Source organism: Podarcis tiliguerta, assembly GCF_965153285.1.
Source record: "Podarcis tiliguerta genome assembly, chromosome: 13".
Taxonomy (NCBI): Eukaryota; Metazoa; Chordata; class Lepidosauria; order Squamata; family Lacertidae; genus Podarcis; species Podarcis tiliguerta.
Window position 1 is genome coordinate 41,002,188 of NC_139546.1, and position 19,663 is coordinate 41,021,850.

General features: G+C 42.9%; 1 protein-coding gene across 1 annotated transcript; it reads left to right on the forward strand.

Moving 5' to 3' along the window:
- Positions 1-4,091: 4,091 nt before the first annotated feature.
- Positions 4,092-10,385, forward strand: LOC310662923 (vomeronasal type-2 receptor 26-like; the record flags this gene model as incomplete). The annotated part of the gene is made up of 4 exons (XM_083410302.1): positions 4,092-4,973; positions 5,461-5,688; positions 6,419-6,545; positions 9,484-10,385. The coding sequence occupies exons 1-4, from the start codon at positions 4,137-4,139 to the stop codon at positions 10,383-10,385; spliced, it is 2,094 nt and encodes a 697-aa protein (XP_083266428.1). The 5' UTR covers positions 4,092-4,136.
- Between the last annotated feature and the right edge of the window lie 9,278 nt (positions 10,386-19,663).

Sequence of the window (19,663 nt, forward strand, 5' to 3'; positions counted from 1 at the left end):
TATTTTAAAAATAAAATGCACAAGTTTGCAGATGAAGCCAGAGATATCAGCATCACTGAATGTATTTGGACACAATTAAAATTCACCAAAAAGCAGGAAAGTCAGACTCAGCAACTTTGTGAATCTTGACCCCCTCACCTGGGTGTGGATGAACTGTGGGGTCTGAGAGATTTCAAGAATCCTCTTTCTCCCTACGGTACCAGCTGACATAGGCTGACAGAATTAGGAGATAATTTTCATAAGTCGCTATAAAAGGAGTCATACAGGAGGGCATGGGACACCAACTCAACCTCTCCAGAGTCATCAAGTTGGCTTGCATTGACACAAATCCCTTAGAGGTCATGATGGTCACCAACAGTGGAATTTTGTCACTAGTTTCTTTTATTGGCCTGCTCGTCTCATATGGATTCATTCTTTACACAATCTGCTCCCAGGGTCCCTATGAAGAGACCACCAAGGCTGCCTCGACATGCACCTCTCACCTCATTGTGGTCACCATGTCTTTGGGCTATGTCTGTTTATTTAAGCCTCACTGCCAGGCCAGACGAGACAGCAGCCAATAGCTACAGCCAGCAAGGCACTGCCCTCCAGGAGGCACCAGTGAGTGGCCCATTCATGGTGCCTTTTGGATTGGAAAGACCCCTCCCTTTTGAGATCCACCGGCCAAGGAGAATCCCCCCCCCCCCAAAAAAGGCCAGCAAATGTGTGTGCCTAGGCCATCGGGGAAGGAGGCTGAGGGTGAGGGAACACAACTGTCGCCCCCTGCAAAGTGGTGAGGGGTCATTGCCACATGGTTGATGTGGATCCAGGTCCACTCAGTCAAATTTCAAGATGCTGACAGCACCATACTACATTTTGGAGACCCCATTGTTTACAAGGTCTTCTATTATGAACTTCTAACATCACCAATATTTATTATTATCCACTGAAAGGGAATTAAACACAACAGTTCTGAATCTGTCACAAACACATTTTCTTCTGCAATTCCACAGGGGTTCACAAGCATTGAATAAATAACTATATTCCAGCTTGGTTATTAACAGGGCTATAATTAAATCTGCTGCTTCTCAAAAAACCCTGTGGGCTTTCAGTGGGCACTTGCAAAAAGATAAAAGATACCCAAATTAACCAGAATGATTTAAATAGGGTCTGGGATCCACAAGTCTGTTCTTACATACTCACAGATTGCATCATCTCAGGAGGCATTACTACCATTCAAATGATACAATTTTAAACTGGAGAAGCTAATTATAATATTGCTTGAGAAATCATGGGTTCTGTGTAGAACAAACAGTTGATTTTTTAGTGAGAATGTTTGTTTTAGTGTTCTTGCTGCTGGAACTGATTTCTTATAATGTATGTCAGGCTCACGTAGCAAAATGCAGGCTCCAAGGTCCACACCATCCACTTCACATGTATCATCAGCCAGGAGAGTTCCTCATTGGTGGCATTGTTTCCCATGGTGGCTTCATCTCCTCTCCAGCAACATTCACTGAGGAACCCCCACCAGCGCTGCCTGAAGAGTTTGTGTAAGAACTAAGCCACTCATTTATTACATCCGTGGAATGATCAAACGTAGACTTGCAGCCTCAAAATAATGACTAAGGCTGCAAACTTCTGCCCATTTACCTAGGAATAACAACTTTGCAAATCAGTGGGACATAGGCTGATGTAAAAATTCATAAGAATGTCTTGTGAATTAAGAGAATACTGAAGAAGCTCCCATTCCTCAATAGGAAAAATAAATATTGATTTATTTGATCAGCTAATTTCAATAGGCCTTATCTGAACTAGAGTGTTAGTAAGAACGCATTTCTGAAAAACCTGTTCTAAAGCTGAATATCCTTATGCTTTCATTTTCGGAACCTAGACTAAGCTTTGTTTCAGCACTGAAAGGTACTTATTATGAAGTATAGAATTTAGTGAATTCCAACGACCATCACTGACTCATGAAAATGAAGTCACTGCAGGGAGAGACTAAAGAGACCAGAGACTTTGTAAGTGTCAGAAAAAGACCTCAGACATGTAAGGGAAGTCGTCCCATGGGCCCCACATTAGCAACTCCTGCTCTAGATACACCTTAAAATATTGGAAAACTGGGACAAAAATGACACAAGAATTCCAATAGGGAGAAATGCACAAATCTAAGATGAGGAACACTTGGCTTGCCAGTACTACATGTGGAAAGGTTCAAGGGATCTGCATCAACAGAGGTATAGTGTCCTGATGAAAGGAAGTAATAGTACCTCTCTATTCTGCCTTGGTCACCTGGAGTCCTGTGTCCAGTTCTGATCACTACAATTTAAGAAGGATATTGGCAAACTGGAACATGTGCAGAGGATGGCAACAAAGATGGTCTAGAAACCAAGTCAAGTCTTATGAGGAACAGATAAGGGAGTTTTCGTATGTTTAGCTATGATGAGAATGAGGGGAGGAATGTTAGCCATTTTCAAATATCTCAAGGGCTGTGACCAGTAAGATGGAGCATGCTTGTTTTCTCTTGCTTCGGAGGTTAGGACTCAAATTAGCTTCTTCAAGTTACAAGAGAGGAGATTTCAAGTAAACATCAGGAAGAATTTTTCATTGATAAGAGCTGTTGAATAGTAGAATGGACTGTGAGTTAATCCGAATGAACACAATATAATTAATTGCTGTGTTGTTATGTAAAAGGATAGATCTGCTGAAGTTCCTGCTGATACCGTTTGCAACTCTCATTCTAGAGTGGTGCCTAAGGGTTACCAGCACATTGTGGCCTTGGCATTTGCAGTCAAGGAGGTCAACGAAGACCCTCACATCTTACCCAATATCACCTTGGGCTTCCACTTATATGACAGCTATAGCAATGCAAGGAGCACATATCTTGCCACACTGCAACTTTTATCCATGGTGAAGAAATTTGTCCCTAACTATATAAGTGATGTTGAGAATAATCTGACTGGGGTCATTGGGGGACTGGATTCTGAAATCTCCTTTTATGTGGCCACTGTTTTGGATATCTTTAAGATTCCACAGGTAAGGCACCCATGTACAATACCTCTATTAGCTTGCGTAGAGGAAGAGGCAGGTTCCTCAGCATCAGTTCAGGGTGTACCATCATTTTCTGGGTGAAGATGAAATTACAAGGAGAACCATGTACAGCACCTTGAGATCCTTGGAAAATAATGATTGTACATAATTATAATATAAACAAACAAACATCAATAAGGGGAAATGTGCAATACCAGAAAAGATATGTCACTCCCCCCACCCCGCCTTACACACACATCTAAAATACTGTTAACCCAAAGGCCAGTGATGGGAAAGTGGGCTTCTCCCTCACCAGCTGCGTTTTGGTTATGCAGTACTTTCTGCTTAGTGCGGAGGTTATTTGAATTGAATAACTGGGGTATAGGGGATCTTGCTTACAGGATAAAAGCTGACAGGTAGGTGTCAATAGTAAAATTAGTGATCAGGGCATCTCAAAAAAGTTGCTGGGGAAGAGGGGGGAAATTGCTTATAGCTAAAACAACTGACAGGTAGGTTCCAGTACCATAATTCTTCTCCTTTATTGCACCAAACACAAAGAAGTTATGTAAAATTGAAGATACAATCCAGTTCTGCAGAAGAACAGTAATAATAGAAAGCAGCTGAATTACAAGTGAAATAAATGTTCATAAATAAAGTCTGAGAAGAATCAGCACAGTTTTGCTGTGTGAGGGGGCATGTGCATCACGAAGAAGAAAGAAGAAATATGTATCTGATCCAACTTGCGATTTTGACAAAGGCAGATAATGTCTAGGTAATCTGCTGCTTGGGGCATGGTATGTTCCCCATTCAGTTTTATCCATTATACAAGACCTTGGCAAATTTTGCAATGACTCAAAAAATGTTTGGTTTTTTAAAAGTAAAATAGGCACAATGCCCTACTCCAGTCATAAAAGTGAAAGGTTTAAAAATGAGAAAAGGGAGAGGATCCCAGGTTTCAGCCTATCTGCATGTGTGTCTTTTGTAAAACTGAGAGAGAGGCAAACAAACCGTGAAACGTTGGCAAAGGGCATATTTGACTAACAGTAAATATGAATACTGTGAAAATAATCTACTTTGCCTCTTCTATTCTTCTATTTACTTTTTAGCTCATTTATGGCTCTGCTCCAGTGATGAATGATAAAAGCCCAGGGCTTCCCTTCTACCAGATGGCACCCTCAGAAGCCCTTCAGTATGAGGGAATTCTCTCTTTGCTTCTGCATTTCAGGTGGACGTGGATTGGAGTCATTGCAACGGACAATGAAAACGGAGAAAGATTTGTGCAAACCATTTCCCCAATGTTTACCAAGAGTGGTGTGTGTTTTGCATTCCTAGAAAGAATCCCTGATTTTAGTTTTATTTCTGAAATTAATGGCATGCTACAACAGGGGGCAATTATAAACCATAAAATTCTTAGCAGCAAAGCTAATGTTATTGTGGCAAATGGAGAATCTTATTCCATGGCAACTTTTAGATGGCTTCCATACCTATCAGAACATGATGACATGATAAACAATATAAAAAGCAAAGTATGGATAATAACTGCCCAGATTGAGTTTGCTTCATTTGTCTTTCAAAGGAAGTGGGATTCAAGAGTATTCAATGGTGCTATAGCCTTTGAAATTCACTTCCGAAACCCACCAGGATTTCATCAGTATGTTCTGCACAGAAACCCATCCAGCGCAGATGGGGATGGTTTTATCAAGGACTTCTGGCAACAGGCCTTTGAATGTGTATTTCCAGATATCACTTCAGACGGGGTGGAGGGGAATATTTGCACCAGGGAAGAGAAGCTGGAGAGCCTTCCTGGATCATTTTTTGAAATGAGCATGACAGGCCACAGTTACTGCATCCACAGTGCTGTATACGCCATGGCCCATGCTTTACATGCCATGTTCACATCCAGACCCAGGCACAGAGAAATGGCATACAGAGGGGGAGGGAAGAATCAGAATCTACAGTTTTGGCAGGTAATAGGCTGGACATCCTCAACTGGAAGAAACCTGTTATTCTCTGATAAAGTATGGGTTTCCAAAATGTTGTCAGTTAGCTCATTCCTCTCAGAGAAAAAACGGTTTTGTATGACAGTAGTTTGGAGATCACTGAAATGCAACTGTATTCACAGATAACAAGCTGTAGTCATGGCCAAGAGAGATGGTCGGCATTCTCTGTATCCCATATACACCAAATCCTCGCTCAAAGCAGGTAGTTGCAAATGACTGTTGTTTCGCCTGAGATGAAGTGGGAGAGAGGAAAGGAAGTGGGGTGGGAGAAAGAAAGACTGGAGAGAGAGGGGGGGGAGATCACTCACAGTTGACTTAATCAGCTTCACTCACAGTTGACATAATCAGCGCACACCAATTGCTGTAGGTCCTGCCCATAGGAAAAAAGATACCTCAGTCCTGTATTAGAACAGCAGTCTTTTCCAAACAATTGCCTTTTCTGTATTCAATCTAGCTCCATCACTTTCTGAGAAGTATCTCATTTAACAATACGGCAGGAGATGTGGTCTTCATCAACCAGAATGGAGAGGTGGTATCTAGCTTAGATATTGTCAATTGGATAATATTCTCCAACCAAAGTTTGCACAGAGTGAGCGTTGGGAGGATAGATCCGCAAACTTCTCGAGACCAATCATTCATCCTTGATGAAGATGCAATAACATGGCACAGTTGGTTTAATCAGGTAGGATCACATTATTAGATAATTCCCAAGTAATTCAGTATTGCCTAAGCAATGACCATTCACCTGCAGGTCTACTCATTGTCTTTTAAACTGCATGTTCCTTTGTAGAACATGACCAATGCGTACAGAGAGCCAGTGTGGTGATCCCGCTCCCCCACATGCAGCTGATGGTTGGCCTTGGGCTAGTCACACTTCTCTGAGGTCTCTCAGCCTCACTCACCTCACAGAGTGTTTGTTGTGGGGGAGGAAGGGAAAGGAGAATGTTAGCCACTTTGAGACTCCTTCGGGTAGTGATAAAGTGGGATATGAAATCCAAACACTTCTTCTTCATCCAAGTACCAGATTAAGAGCCAAAAGCTTACTGCTAGAAGTCACTAATGGAATAAAGGCAAATATTTTATTTTATTATATTTATAAATTTTTTATAAATATTTCTTAACAATAATAAAATATTGGTTTTTAACTGAGGAAAAGAGGATAAGCCCCAAGATTTTTCCTTTCTTGCTAAAAAGTGGGGAACTGCTATGTAATCACAACACCTACACATCCCAGAACCATAGAGGGAGTATGACATCACTTCAAACATTACTACTACTAAAAAAAATGGCCATTCTACATATTGTTGGAATGCTGAATCAGCTTAGTAACATAGAGTGGGGCACAGGAACATGAAGATTTCCAAACTCATTGTTCTCTTGCTGACCCTTCTGCTCTTTCATTTGCGGAATAGACTCGGCCTCTTTCAGTCTGTACTGAGCGTTGTCTTCCAGGATCCAGCAAGAAAGTGAAGGAGGGACAGCCACCTTGCTGCTACGATTGCATCCCATGTCCAGAGGGGAAGATTGCAATCCAGGATGGTAGGAGAAATAAATAGATTAAATAGATCCAGACTCAGCACTAATAATTGAAAGGTGTTGTAAAGACGGCTGAGTTTACTTTTCAAAAGAGATAATCTACTGTGTATGTGATCCTGCCTCTTTCTGATCATTGCCTTTCATATAGTTTAAATATGCTAATCAAATGAGAATGATCATGCATTCAGAGTAGTTCGATGGTATGTGGTTCAATGTTCTTCTTCTTCTTCTTCTTCTTCTTCTTCTTCTTCTTCTTCTTCATCTTCTTCGTCTTCTTCGTCTTCTTTGTCTTCGTCTTATTCTTAGTCTTCTTCTTCTTCTTTGGCAAGACCCACAAACCAGCTCCTTGTTAGAATAAAATTCACACTGACACAGAATCTTGGTTTAAGGCTATTGGGCAAAATTTCGGGCCACAATTTTATTGATTACAGAAATGTGTGTGGTATTGGCTGAGGCATTGGCAAAGGGCTATATCAGACCCCTTTGCAGGAAGTCAGTAAGGGTAAACCACCCCAAAAGGAAGCCACATCAGGGGAACCCGCCTGCATCTCTCCTCGGTGTCCCCAGAGGCCTGCCATGGCCTTAGCCCCTCAAGTGGACTTCAGACAGGATCCAGGCCCTGGATTCCTTTAACAGAATACACTTGCTCAACGGAGGGGCAGGAGATGGCTGACCTCCCCTCCTCCACAAACCAATGAGCCAATGCCTCACCGCCAAAACTTACAAAGTTGTGACGATTGCTAAGAGGTAGGCAAAAGCCAAGTGGCCATTGCCAATCTGCCAAATGGAAACATTCCTACCCAGCCCCCGGCCCAAGACAGGTGACCAACCAAAGACAAAGCAAGGCCAATAACGGGCGGGTGGGTGGGCGTTCAGCAGTGTGAAGCAGGTGCCTGACAGCCTCATGCTGCAGCTTTTATATCACCCCACAGAAAAGTGATTGGCCAAGAAGCCCGGGTGATCGTGGTGCCACCCTGGCATGATGGGGTTACTCCGCCCAAGCCGGGGGGGGGGACCAGGTTGGGGGCCTGACCGCAACCAAGAGCACCCTTAAAAATGATCCCACTTCTGCTTCTTCAATCACTCATAGCCAAGTAAGATTGTCTTCCATAAACACAGTTTTAACAATGAGGCCATAAGTGACTGTGGAGGCCAATTCTGGATCCACATGTCCTTCCAAAGTGGGGATATTGGTTTCCTGATGAGAGTTGATCATGGTGTGGATTTGCGAAGCATGCCTTTCTCTTTGCACATTTCTACCTTGCGTCTTGAGCATATCTAGAGGGGGCCTTGCCACTCCTTCTGACTTAGACAGGCTGTACTCAGGCTAGTGTGAATAAACATTCAGATGGCAACGGCACTGGCTGTTGCACTTACAGGACCACATAGCTCTGAACCAATTAAATTCAAGAATATGGCAGTAATTAAATACAGAGAATTATACCATATAATGTTTTGACATACTGAGCATGCTTGGACTGTGGTCAGACTATTGAGGGTAACTAGAGTGAAATAAAATTCTGACCTGAAATCTAATTCTGCAATAAAATTTTAGCAGAAAACGAGGAAGCTCCTTTGTTTCAACTGGGAGTCAGTATGCATGCTCACACTGTTGTTTGGACCAATCATAAGGAGACAACAAAGTGCCTTAAGAGGAAATGGGGTGAGGGAAACAAAGCGGTTCAATTGGATAGGAAATTTAAACTTAATGGAATTTAGTGGAATTTGTGCCAAACGTATAAAACTGTTTCGAAGTCTTTGTATGACGTTTAGTTGTTTTAGGTTAGTTAGGTTAGTTATCCCCAGTTGAACCTTCTGCACAGAATTAAACACTTTGGACTACAGTGGTACCTCGGGTGAAGTACTTCATTCGTTCTGGAGGTCCATTCTTAACCTGAAACTGTTCTTAATGTGCAGACCACTTTAGCTACTGGGGCTTCCCGCTGCCACCGCACTGCTGCCGCACGATTTCTGTTCTCATCCTGAAGCAAAGTACCATATTTTTCGCCCTATAGGACGCACTTTTTCCCCTCCAAAAATCAAGGGGAAATGTGTGTGCGTCCTATGGGGCGAATGCAGGCTTCCGAATGCAGGCTTCCGACCCTTCTCGCTCTCCAGGCTTCAGGAAGCTCTGTGCAACCCTCAGGAGACTGGCTCCGAGGGTTGTGCAGAGCTGCCTGCAGTCCCGGGCTCAGTGCCCAAAATTTTGCCCAATAACCTTAAACCAAGATTCTGTGTCAGTGTGAATTTTATTCTAACAAGGATCTGGTTTGTGTGTCCCGCCCGGCTCCTGATGGCCGCGCAGAGCTGCCTGCAGTCCCGGGCAAGACCCACAAACCACCTCAAGTGGACTTTAGACAGGATCCAAGTCCTGGATTCCTTTAACAGAATACCCTTGGTCAATGGAGGGGCAGGAGATGGCTGACCTCCCCTCCGACACAAATCAATGAGCCAATGGCCGCGCAGACCTGCCTGCAGTCCCGGACTCAGCGCACTTCTCCCCATCGCCAGCCCCACAAGCTCAGGGGACAGCGGGGAGGCGGAGCGCACCTTCCCGCTGTTCCCGACCGGGTTCTTCCAGCCCTGCATTTGGGGGGAAAAATTTTTCCCCTTTATTCCCCCCCAAAAAAACTAGGTGCGTCCTATGGGGCGCAAAATACGGTACATAACCTGAAGCACTATTTCTGGGTTAGCAGAGTCTGTAATTTGAAGCGCATGTAACCTGAGGTACCACTGTACTTTTCCCCTCACGGTCTCATGGGGTTTATTCGCATATGCATGACATAGGGAAAGCTTAGATTGCAACAATACCACATTACAGAGCATCAGGCAGTACTAAACATGTGCTTTGATTTAAACAGAGCTCTTTTCTTCTCAGACAGAAAGTAAACATTTCAGCAAGCTAAAATATATGTCCTAATATATGTTTTTTCCCCACCAGATATGAATGACTGTCATAAATGCCCAGACAAAGACTATCCAAGCAAGAACCGTGATGCATGTCTACCCAAGGATATAAGCTTCTTGTCTTATGAAGAACCTTTGGGCATCAGTTTAGCCTGTTTCTCTCTTTTACTTTCCTTAATAACAGCTCTGGTACTAGGTATATTTATGAAACACCATGACACACCCATTGTCATTGCAAACAACCGAAACGTCACCTACGCTCTCCTCATCTCTCTCCTGCTCTGCTTCCTTTGTGCATTGCTCTTCATTGGCCAACCTGAGAAGGTGACGTGCCTCCTCCGACAAACAGCTTTTGGTATCATCTTCTCAACCGCTGTTTCTTGTGTCCTGGCAAAAACCGTCATGGTGGTTTTGGCCTTCATGGCTACAAAACCAGAATCCAGGATGAGGAAATGGGTGGGCAAAGGACTAGGCCACTCCATTCTCCTTTCCTGCTCCATAGTTCAAGCAGGCATATGCACTGTGTGGCTGGCAACCTCTCCCCCATACCCAGATGTGGACATGCATTCAATGACAGAACAAATGATACTAGAATGTAATGAAGGGTCTGTGGCCATGTTTTACTGTGTCCTCATCTACATGAGCTGCCTGGCAACTGTAAGTTTTGCTGTGGCTTTCCTTGCCAGGAAGTTACCAGACAGTTTCAATGAAGCCAAGTTTATCACTTTCAGCATGTTGGTCTTCTGCAGTGTTTGGCTGTCCTTTATTCCTTCCTACCTGAGCACCAAGGGAAAATACATGGTAGCTGTGGAGATCTTCTCCATCTTAGCCTCTGGTGGTGGGTTGCTGGGTTGCATCTTCTTCCCCAAATGTTACATAATCATTCTGAGGCCTGAGCTGAACAATAGGGAACAGCTAATAAGGAAGAAAAATTAAAGAAATGAGAAACCTGTCATCTGTTGTATTTTGTGTTTTTCTCTGTGTTTACAGTAGAATAGTTGGAAATATAAGTTCAGCTGCTCCCCTTAACAATTTTTTCTAGACTCTAAATTCCCATTTATAACCCACCCATCTGGCTGGGTTTCCCCAGCCACTTTGGGTGGCTTACAGCCGATATAAAAACACTGTAAAACATATTATTTCTTATCTTGGTATCTGCTTTCCGTCCCCCTAGTGCAGGGATGGGAAGCCTATAGCCCTCCAGATATTGCTAGACTACAGCCCTCATCATTGCTGACCATTTTCCATACTGACTGGGGTTGGTGGGTTTTGGAATCCATCAGCATCTGAAGTGCCACACATCCCCAACCCCTGCCCTAGCCGAAGTGAAGCAGAATACATATTAAAAAAATAAAATGCTGAAGTTTGCAGAAGAAGCCAGAGACATCAGCATCGCAGAATGCATTTGGACGCAGAATTAAAATTCACCAAAAAGCTGGAAAGTCAGGCTCAGCAACTTTGGGAATCTTATCCACCCTTAGCTGCATCTGGATGAACTGTGGGGTCCTCTCCAGAGTTACAGAGGCATTTGCCCATGGGGGTGTGGGCAAACGTGTGTGCCCAGGCCATTGCGGAAGGAGGCTGAGAGTAAGGGGACACAACTGTAATCCCCCAGAACAGCCAAGAGTGGTCATTGCACACATACCACATGGCTGATGTGAATCCAGGTCCACTCAGCCAAATTCCAAGATGCTGACCACACCATGCTAATTTTGGAGTCTTCTATCAGCAACACTCTCATTTTCTCAGCCATTTTCCAGGATCACTGTCTTTCAGATTCACCTATGTGCTTTCTGCTAGGTCACTTGGCTTTCCTGGACCTCTGCCTGCCCTCTTTTGCCTTTCCAAATTTCTTTGATTTCCTTTCCGAACACCATGTCATTTCCTTCCAGAGCTGCATGGCACAAATATTCTTTCTCCATGTGTTTGTAGGCAGTGAGATGCTCCTGCTGGTAGCCATGGCAATTGACCGCTATGTGGCCATTTCCCATCACCGTTATGCTTCATGAGCCGGCCTCATTGCATGGCACTTCTCCTTGCCTCCTAGGCTGGTGGGCTCCTCCATGGCACTGCGCAAATGGGTTTCATCATTAATGTGCCTTTCTGTGGGCAAAATCAAGTGGACAGCTTCTTCTGGGACCTTGCCATGGTCATCAAGTTGGCTTGCATGGACACAAATCCCTTGGAAGTCATGATGGTCTCCAACAGTGGAATTTTGTCACTAGTTTCTTTTATTAGCCTGCTCATCTCATATGGATTCATTCTCTACACAATCTGCTCCCAGGGTCCCTCTGAAGGGACCACCAAGGCTGCCTCCACATGCACCTCTCACCTCATTATGGTCACCATGTATTTGGACCCTGTTTGTTTATTTACCTGCCTCCATCAGCCCAGTTCATGATCGATAAAGTGATTTCTGTCGTCTGTATCTGTGTCACCCCCTTGCAAAACCCAATCATATATGCTTTGAAGGAGAAGGAAGTCATTCTTTATATTGCACACTTTGGAACAATAGACTTTGTTTGGGCCAAGTTCAGGAAAGACAGGCACAGATCGTCCCATTATGGGGTGAGATACGCAGTGTGATCCGGAATTTTCAGGGTTTGAGTGGTGGGTGGAAAGACTGTCAGGGTCTATTTCATGACCATGTTCCCTTCAGAAACTACTGCTTAACAGCTAGTTGGGGGAGAATTTGATCCAGCTGGTTTCATGGTGCTCCTATGCAAGCAGCACCCATCGGGATTCAATTCCTGTTCTCAGTTGGGAGCGGAGGAAGGGGACAAATCATATGATTTTTTAATAAATGAAATAACACAAAAAATATAAATTAAACTTTGATTGCTGTGCACGTATTGCTTTTTTAGTATAGATGTGTGTGTTATGTTATAATAACATATTCCTTTTATTCAAAAACAATTGCCTCTCCATATCCAGGGAGAGTTTTCTGTCTAAACAGCCACAGGTTCCCTGAACCTGCAGTTGCCAGTTTGTTACAGCCAGGATATTTAATTATTAATCACCCATCCTTCACCCTATCAAAAACAGTTTAAAACAACATTAGACAATCTTTCAGGTTTCTAGGTCCCAGGCTGTACAGAGCTTTAGGCACCAGTGGCTGGTGAAGTAATTTGGGTAATGGGGGCAGAAAATGGCACAAATATGAAGGCTTTACACAGTTCCATCACCCTCAACCTGGGGTGACCAACCAGGCAGGACTCAAAGTAATTTTGTGTGCAGGTACAGCTAATGGGGTACCCAGAATACATCACTCATTTGGTACTTAGTGAGGCGCTACTTCACCCAACACTTGAAGGCTGGGATTACACCCAATGGCTTAACCACCAAAAGTTTTGACGTTTTGCTATTAGGAAGGCAAAACCTCCAGGCCAGCCAATTTGTCTACAGGCAAATTCCTTCCCAGCTCTGAATATGGCACCCGTAAGCAACCATAGTAAGGTCAGCAGGCAGAAGTAAAATAAAGTGGTTAAACGGAATGACGATTTGGGAGAAAACCTGTGTTAGATCATGACCTGAAAAGGAAAATACATTTTATAAGCATGATAATTAATTGACCTGAATTGTGAATGGAAGTAGAAAGGGAGGGTGGGAGGGTGTTGCTCTTCACCCAGCCATGCTGTGAGAGCCTCCTGCAATTGCCTTTTTAAGCCTCACTGCCAGGCCAGACAAGACAGCAGCCAATAGCCACAGCCAGCAAGGCATGGCGCTCCAGGAGGCACCACTGACTGGCCCATTTATGGTGCCTTTTGGGTTGGAAAGACCCCTCCCCTTTGATATCCACTGGCCAAGGAGAATTCCCCTCCAAAGGCCAGCAAATTTGTGTGCCTAGGCCATCGGGGAAGGAGGCTGAGAGTGAGGAAACGCAACTGTCGCCCCCTGGAAAAGTGGTGAGGGGTCATTGCCACATGGGTGATGTGGATCCAGGTCCACTCAGTCAAATTTCAAGATGCTGACAGCACCGTACTACATTTTGGAGTCTCCATTGTTTACAAGGTTTTCTATTATGAACTTCTAACATCACCAATATTTATTATTATCCACTGATAGGGAATAAAACACAATAGTTCTGAATATGTGACAAACACATTTTCTTCTGCAATTCCACAAGGGTTCACAAGCATTGAATAAATAACTAAATTCCAGCCTGGTTATTAACAGGGCTATAATTGAATCTGCTTCTCCTCAAAATTCCCTCTGGACTTTCAGGGGCCATTTGCAAAAGTAACGGAAAGGATACTAAAATTAACCAGAATAATTTAAATAGGGTCTGGGATCCACAAGTCTGATCATTCATATTCCCAGATTGCATCGTCTCAAGAAACTTAACTACCGTTCAAATGATAGAATTTTATTTTGGAGAAGCTAATTATAATATTGTCAGAGAAATCATGGGTTCCATGTAGAACAGACAGTTGCCTTTGTACTGAGAATGGTGGTTTTAGTTTTCTGGCTGCTGGAACTGATTTCTTACAATGTATGTCTGGCTCACATAGCGAAATGCATCCTCCAAGGTCCACACCATCCACTTCACACGTATCATCAGCCAGGAGAGTTGCTCATTGGTGGCATTGTTTCCCATGGTGGCTTCTTCTCCTCTCCAGCAACATTCGCTGAGGAACCCCCACCAGCGCTGCCTGAACAGCTTGTGTAAGCCACTCATTTATTACATCCATGTAATGATCAAACCTAGAGTTTCAGCCTCAGAATAATGACTGAGACTGCAAACATTCACACTTTTATCTAGGGAAATCCACTTTAGATATGAATGGGATAGGGAAAAGAATATAAATGTATTGAAATGTATGCACGTTTGTGTGTCTGGGAGAGGCCTTTTGAACAGCAAATTTTGATAGGCTTTATCTGAACTACTAGAGTGTTAGTAAGAATGAATTCTTAAAAACCTGTTCTGAAACTGAAGGTTCTTATGCTTTCATTTTCTGAACTTAGACTAAAATTTTTTCAGCACTGAATTGTACTTATTATGAAGTATAGAATTTAGTGAATTCGAATGACCATCACCATCACTCACGAAAATGAAGTCATTGCAGAGAGAGACCAGAGAGACCAGAGACTTTGTAAGTGTCAGAAAAAGACCTCAGACATGTAAGGGAAGACATCCCATGAGCCCCACATTAGCAGCCCCTACTCTAGATAAATCTTAAAATATTGGAAAACTGGGACAAAAGTAACAACATGAATTTCAGTAGAGACAAATGCACAAATCGAAGATGAGGAACACTTGGCTTGCCAGTAGTAAATGTGGAAAGGTTCAAGGGATCTGCATCAACAGAAGTGTAGTGTCCTGATCAAAGGAAGTAATAGTACTGCTCTATTCTGCCTTGGTCACCTGGCAGTCCTGTATCCAGTTCTGACCACCACAATTTAAGAAGAATACGTATTAGCAAGCTGAAACACGTGCAGAGGAGGCAACAAAGATGGTCTGGAAACCAAGCCTTATGAGGAATGGTTGAGGGAGTTTGATGTGTTTAGCTATGATGAGACTGAGGGGAGGAATGATAGCCATTTTCAAATATCTCAAGGGCTGTCACCAGGAAGATGGAACACACTTGTTTTCTCTTCCTCCAAATCAGGGTATTCAAGTTACAAGAAAGGAAATTTCAACTAAACATCAGGAAGAACTTTCCACTGATAAGATCTATTCAATAGTAGAACGGGCAGAGTGTAAACCCCCTGAACTCAGTATGATTAACTATTCTGTAAAGGGAAACATCTCTTGAAGTTCCTGCTGATAGAGTTTGCAACTCTCATTCTAGGGTGGTGCCTAAGGGTTACCAGCACATCGTGGCCTTGGCATTTGCAGTCAAGGAGATCAACGAAGACCCTCACATCTTACCCAATATCACCTTGGGCTTTCACTTATATGACAGCTATATCAGTGCAAGGAGCACATATCTTGCCACACTGCTGATTTTATCCATGGTGAAGAAATTTGTCCCTAACTATATATGTGATGTTGAAAATAATCTGACTGGGGTCATTGGGGGACTGGATTCTGAAATCTCCTTTTATGTGGCCACTGTTTTGGATATCTATAAGATTCCACAGGTAGGACACCTATGTACAATACCTCTAATAGCTTGCGTAGAGGAAGAGGTTCCTCAGCATCAGTTCCGGGTGAAGATGAAATTGGAAGGAGAACCATGTACACCACCTTGAGATCCTTGGAAAAGAAAGGTGGTACATAATTGTAATATAAGGAAACAAACAGACAGACAGACAGACAAACCTGAATAAAGGGGAAGGTTGCAATACCTGTAAAAATATGTAACTTTCCCTGTCTTACACACACATTTAGATCACGTATAGTACATGCCAAAGGCCCCTGATGGGAGAGTGGGCTTCTCTCACACCAACAGTTTAACATATTGCATCATTTTCTGCTTAGTTAGGAGGGTATCTGAAATGAGTTGCTGAGGGAGAGGGATAATTGCTTACTGGATAAAAGCAATAAGATTTTAGGTGCCAATGGAAAAATTAGTGAGGAGGGCATGTCAAATATGTAGCTGGGGAAGTGGGGGAAAGCGTTACAGCTTAAAAAACCTTACAAGTAGGAGCCAGTACAATAACTATTCCTATTTAGCACACCCGACATAATGAAAGATACAGAGAAGTTATGGCAAACTGCAGATACAATCCAGTTCTGCAGGTGAACAGTAATAGTAGATAGCAGCTGATTCACAAGTGAAATAAATGTTCATAAATAAAGTCTGAAAAGAATCAGCACAGTTTTGCTGTGTGATGGGTCTTGTGCATCATGAAGAAGAAAGACAAAGCTCCAGAGAAGAAATGTGCATCTAACCCAAGTTGCAATTCTGACAAAGCCAGATAATGTCCAGGAAATCTGCTGTTGGGGGCATGGTATGTTCCCCCATCCAGTTTTATCCATTTTAGAAGACCATGCCAAATTTTGCAATGACATAAAAAAAGTTTGTTTGTTTTTAAGTGAAGTAGACACAATGCCCTGCTCCAGTCATCAATGTGTAATCTAGGTTCATAAAAATAATATAAAACAGAAACATTTCCCTCTCCATTCATCAAATCAAAGGTTTTAAAATGAGAAAAGAGAGATGATCCCAGTTTTCAGCCCACCTGCATGTGTGTCTTTTGTAAAACTGAGAGAGAGACAAACAAACCTTGTAACTAACTAACAGGGTTCGCCTTATAATACATATGAATACTGTGAAAGGAATCTACTTTGTTTCTTCTATTCTTCCATTTACTTTTTAGCTCATTTATGGCTCTGCTCCAGTGATGAATGATAAAAGCCCAGGGCTTCCCTTCTACCAGATGGCAGCCTCAGAAGCCCTTCAGTATGAGGGAATTCTCTCTTTGCTTCTGCATTTCAGGTGGACGTGGATTGGACTCATTGCAATGGACAATGACAACGGAGAAAGATTTGTGCAAACCATTTCCCCAATATTTACCAAGAGTGGTGTCTGCTTTGCATTCCTGGAAAAAGTCCCCAGTTTAACTTTTATTTCTGAAATTAATGGCATGCTACAACAGGGGACAAGCATAAACCATAAAATTTTTAGCAGCACAGCTAATGTAATAGTTGCCTATGGAGAATCTTATTCCATGGCAACTTTTAGATGGCTTCCATACCTATCAGAACATGATGACATGACATACAATATAAAAAGTAAAGTATGGATAACAACTTCCCAGGTTGAGTTCACTTCATTTGTCATTCAAAGGAACTGGGATGCAGGAATATTCAATGGTGTTGTATCCTTTGAGATTCACTTCAGAAACCCACCAGGATTTCATCAGTATGTTGTGCACAGAAACCCTTCCAGCACAGATGGGGACGGTTTTATCAGGGACTTCTGGCAACAGGCCTTTGAATGTGTATTCCCAGATATGACTGCAGACAAGGTGGAGGAGAATATTTGCACCGGAGAAGAGAAGCTGGAGAACCTTCCTGGATCATTTTTTGAAATGAGCATGACAGGCCACAGTTACAGTATCCACAATGCTGTCTATGCCATGGCCCATGCTTTACATGCTATGTTCACATCCAGACTCAGGCACAGAGGAATGGCGTATGGACGGAGAGGGAAGAATCCGAATCCACAGTTTTGGCAGGTAATCGGCTAAACATCCTCAACTGGAAGAGGCCTGTTATTCCCCCACAAGGTATGGGTTTCCACAGTGTTGTCACCTGGCTCATTCATCTCAGACATGAAAAAGTGCTTCTATGAGAGAAATTTTCAGACAACTGAGATGCCACTGCATTCACAGATAAGAAGCAGTGATAAAGGTCAAGAGAGATGTTCAGCATTCTCTGTATCCCATATACACCAAATCCTCCCTCAGATCACGTGATCATACACCACTGTGGTGTCTCCTGTGATGAAGAGGGAAAGAGGTGTGGGGCGGGGGAGATAAAGAAAGCTGTAAAAATGGGAGAGGGGGAGAGACGGATGTGGAAGAGAGAAAATTGGTGGTCTCTCCATCCTTGGACCTGAATCCACTGACAGTTGACTGAATCACCCCTACCAATTGATGTTTTTCCTACAAGAAGAAAAAAAAAATGCTCCGCTCTGCATTAGACTGCAGCTTTTTCCAAACAATTGCCTTTTCTGTTTTCAATATAGCTCCATCACTTTCTGAGAAGTATCTCATTTAACAATACGTCCGGAGATGTGGTCTTCATCAACCAGAATGGAGAGGTGGTATCTAGCTTAGATATTGTCAATTGGATAATATTCTCCAACCAAAGTTTGCACAGAGTGCGCGTTGGGAGGATAGATCCACAAATTTCTCAAGACCAATCATTCATCCTTGATGAAGATGCCATAACATGGCACAGTTGGTTTAATCAGGTAGGACCACATTATTAGATAATTCCAAAGAAATTTAGTTTTGCCTAAGCAATGATCATTCACCTGCATGTCTACTCACTGTCTTTTAAACTGCATGTTCCTGTGTAGAACATGACCAATGCATACAGAGAGCCAGTGTGATGTAGTGGTTTATCTGGTGAACTGGGTTCGTGTCCCCGCTCCTCCACATGCAGCTGCTGGGTAACCTTGGGCTAGTCACACTTCTCTGAAGTCTCTCAGCCTCACTCACCTCACAGAGTGTTTGTTGTGGGGGAGGAAGGGAAAGCAGAATGTTAGCTGCTTTGAGACTCCTTAGGGTAGTGATAAAGTGGGATATCCAATCCAAACACTTCTTCATCCAAGCACCAGATTAAGAGCCAAACGCTTACTGCTAGAAGTCACTAATGGAATAAAGGCAAATATTTTATTATATTATATTTATAAATATTTCTTTAACCGAGGAAAAGAGGATAAGCCCCAAGATTTTGCCTTTCTTGCTAAAAAGTGGGGAACTGCTATGTAATCACAACACCTACACATCCCTGAACAATAGAGGGAGTATGACATCACTTCAAACATTACTACTACAGTGGTACCTTGGGTTAAGTATTTAATTCATTCCGGAGATCCGTTCTTAACCTGAAACTGTTCTTAACCTGAAGCACCACTTTAGCTAATTGGGCCTCCCACTGCTGACGCGCAGCCAGAGCACAATTTCTGTTCTCATCCTGAAGCAAAGTACTTAACCTGAAGCACTATTTCTGGGTTAGCGGAGTCTTTAACCAGAAGGGTATGTAACCTGAAGCGTATGTAACCCAAGGTATCACTGTACTAAAAAAAAAACCATTTTACATATTTCTGAAATGCTAACTCAGCTTAGTAACATAGAGAGGGGCCCAGGAACATGAAGGTTTCCGAACTCATTGTTCTCTTGCTGATCCTTCTGCTCTTTCATTTACGGAATAGACTCGGCCTCTTTCTCTCTGTACTGAGAGATGTCTTCCAGGATCCAGCAAGAAAGTGAAGGAGGGACAGCCACCTTGCTGCTACGATTGCATCCCATGTGCAGAGGGAAAGATTGCAAACCAGTATGGTAGGAGAAATAAATAGATTAAATAGATCCAGACTCAGCACTAATAATTGAAAGGTGTTGTAAGGACAGCTGAGTTTACTTTTCAAAAGAGATAATCTACTGTCTGTGTGATCCTGCCTCTTTCTGATCATTGCCTTTCAGATAGTTTAAATATGCTAATCAAATGAGAATGACCATGCATTCAGAGTAGTTAGATGGTATGTGGTTCAAAGCACTTCTTCTTTTTCTTCTTTTTCTTCTTCTTCTTCTTCTTC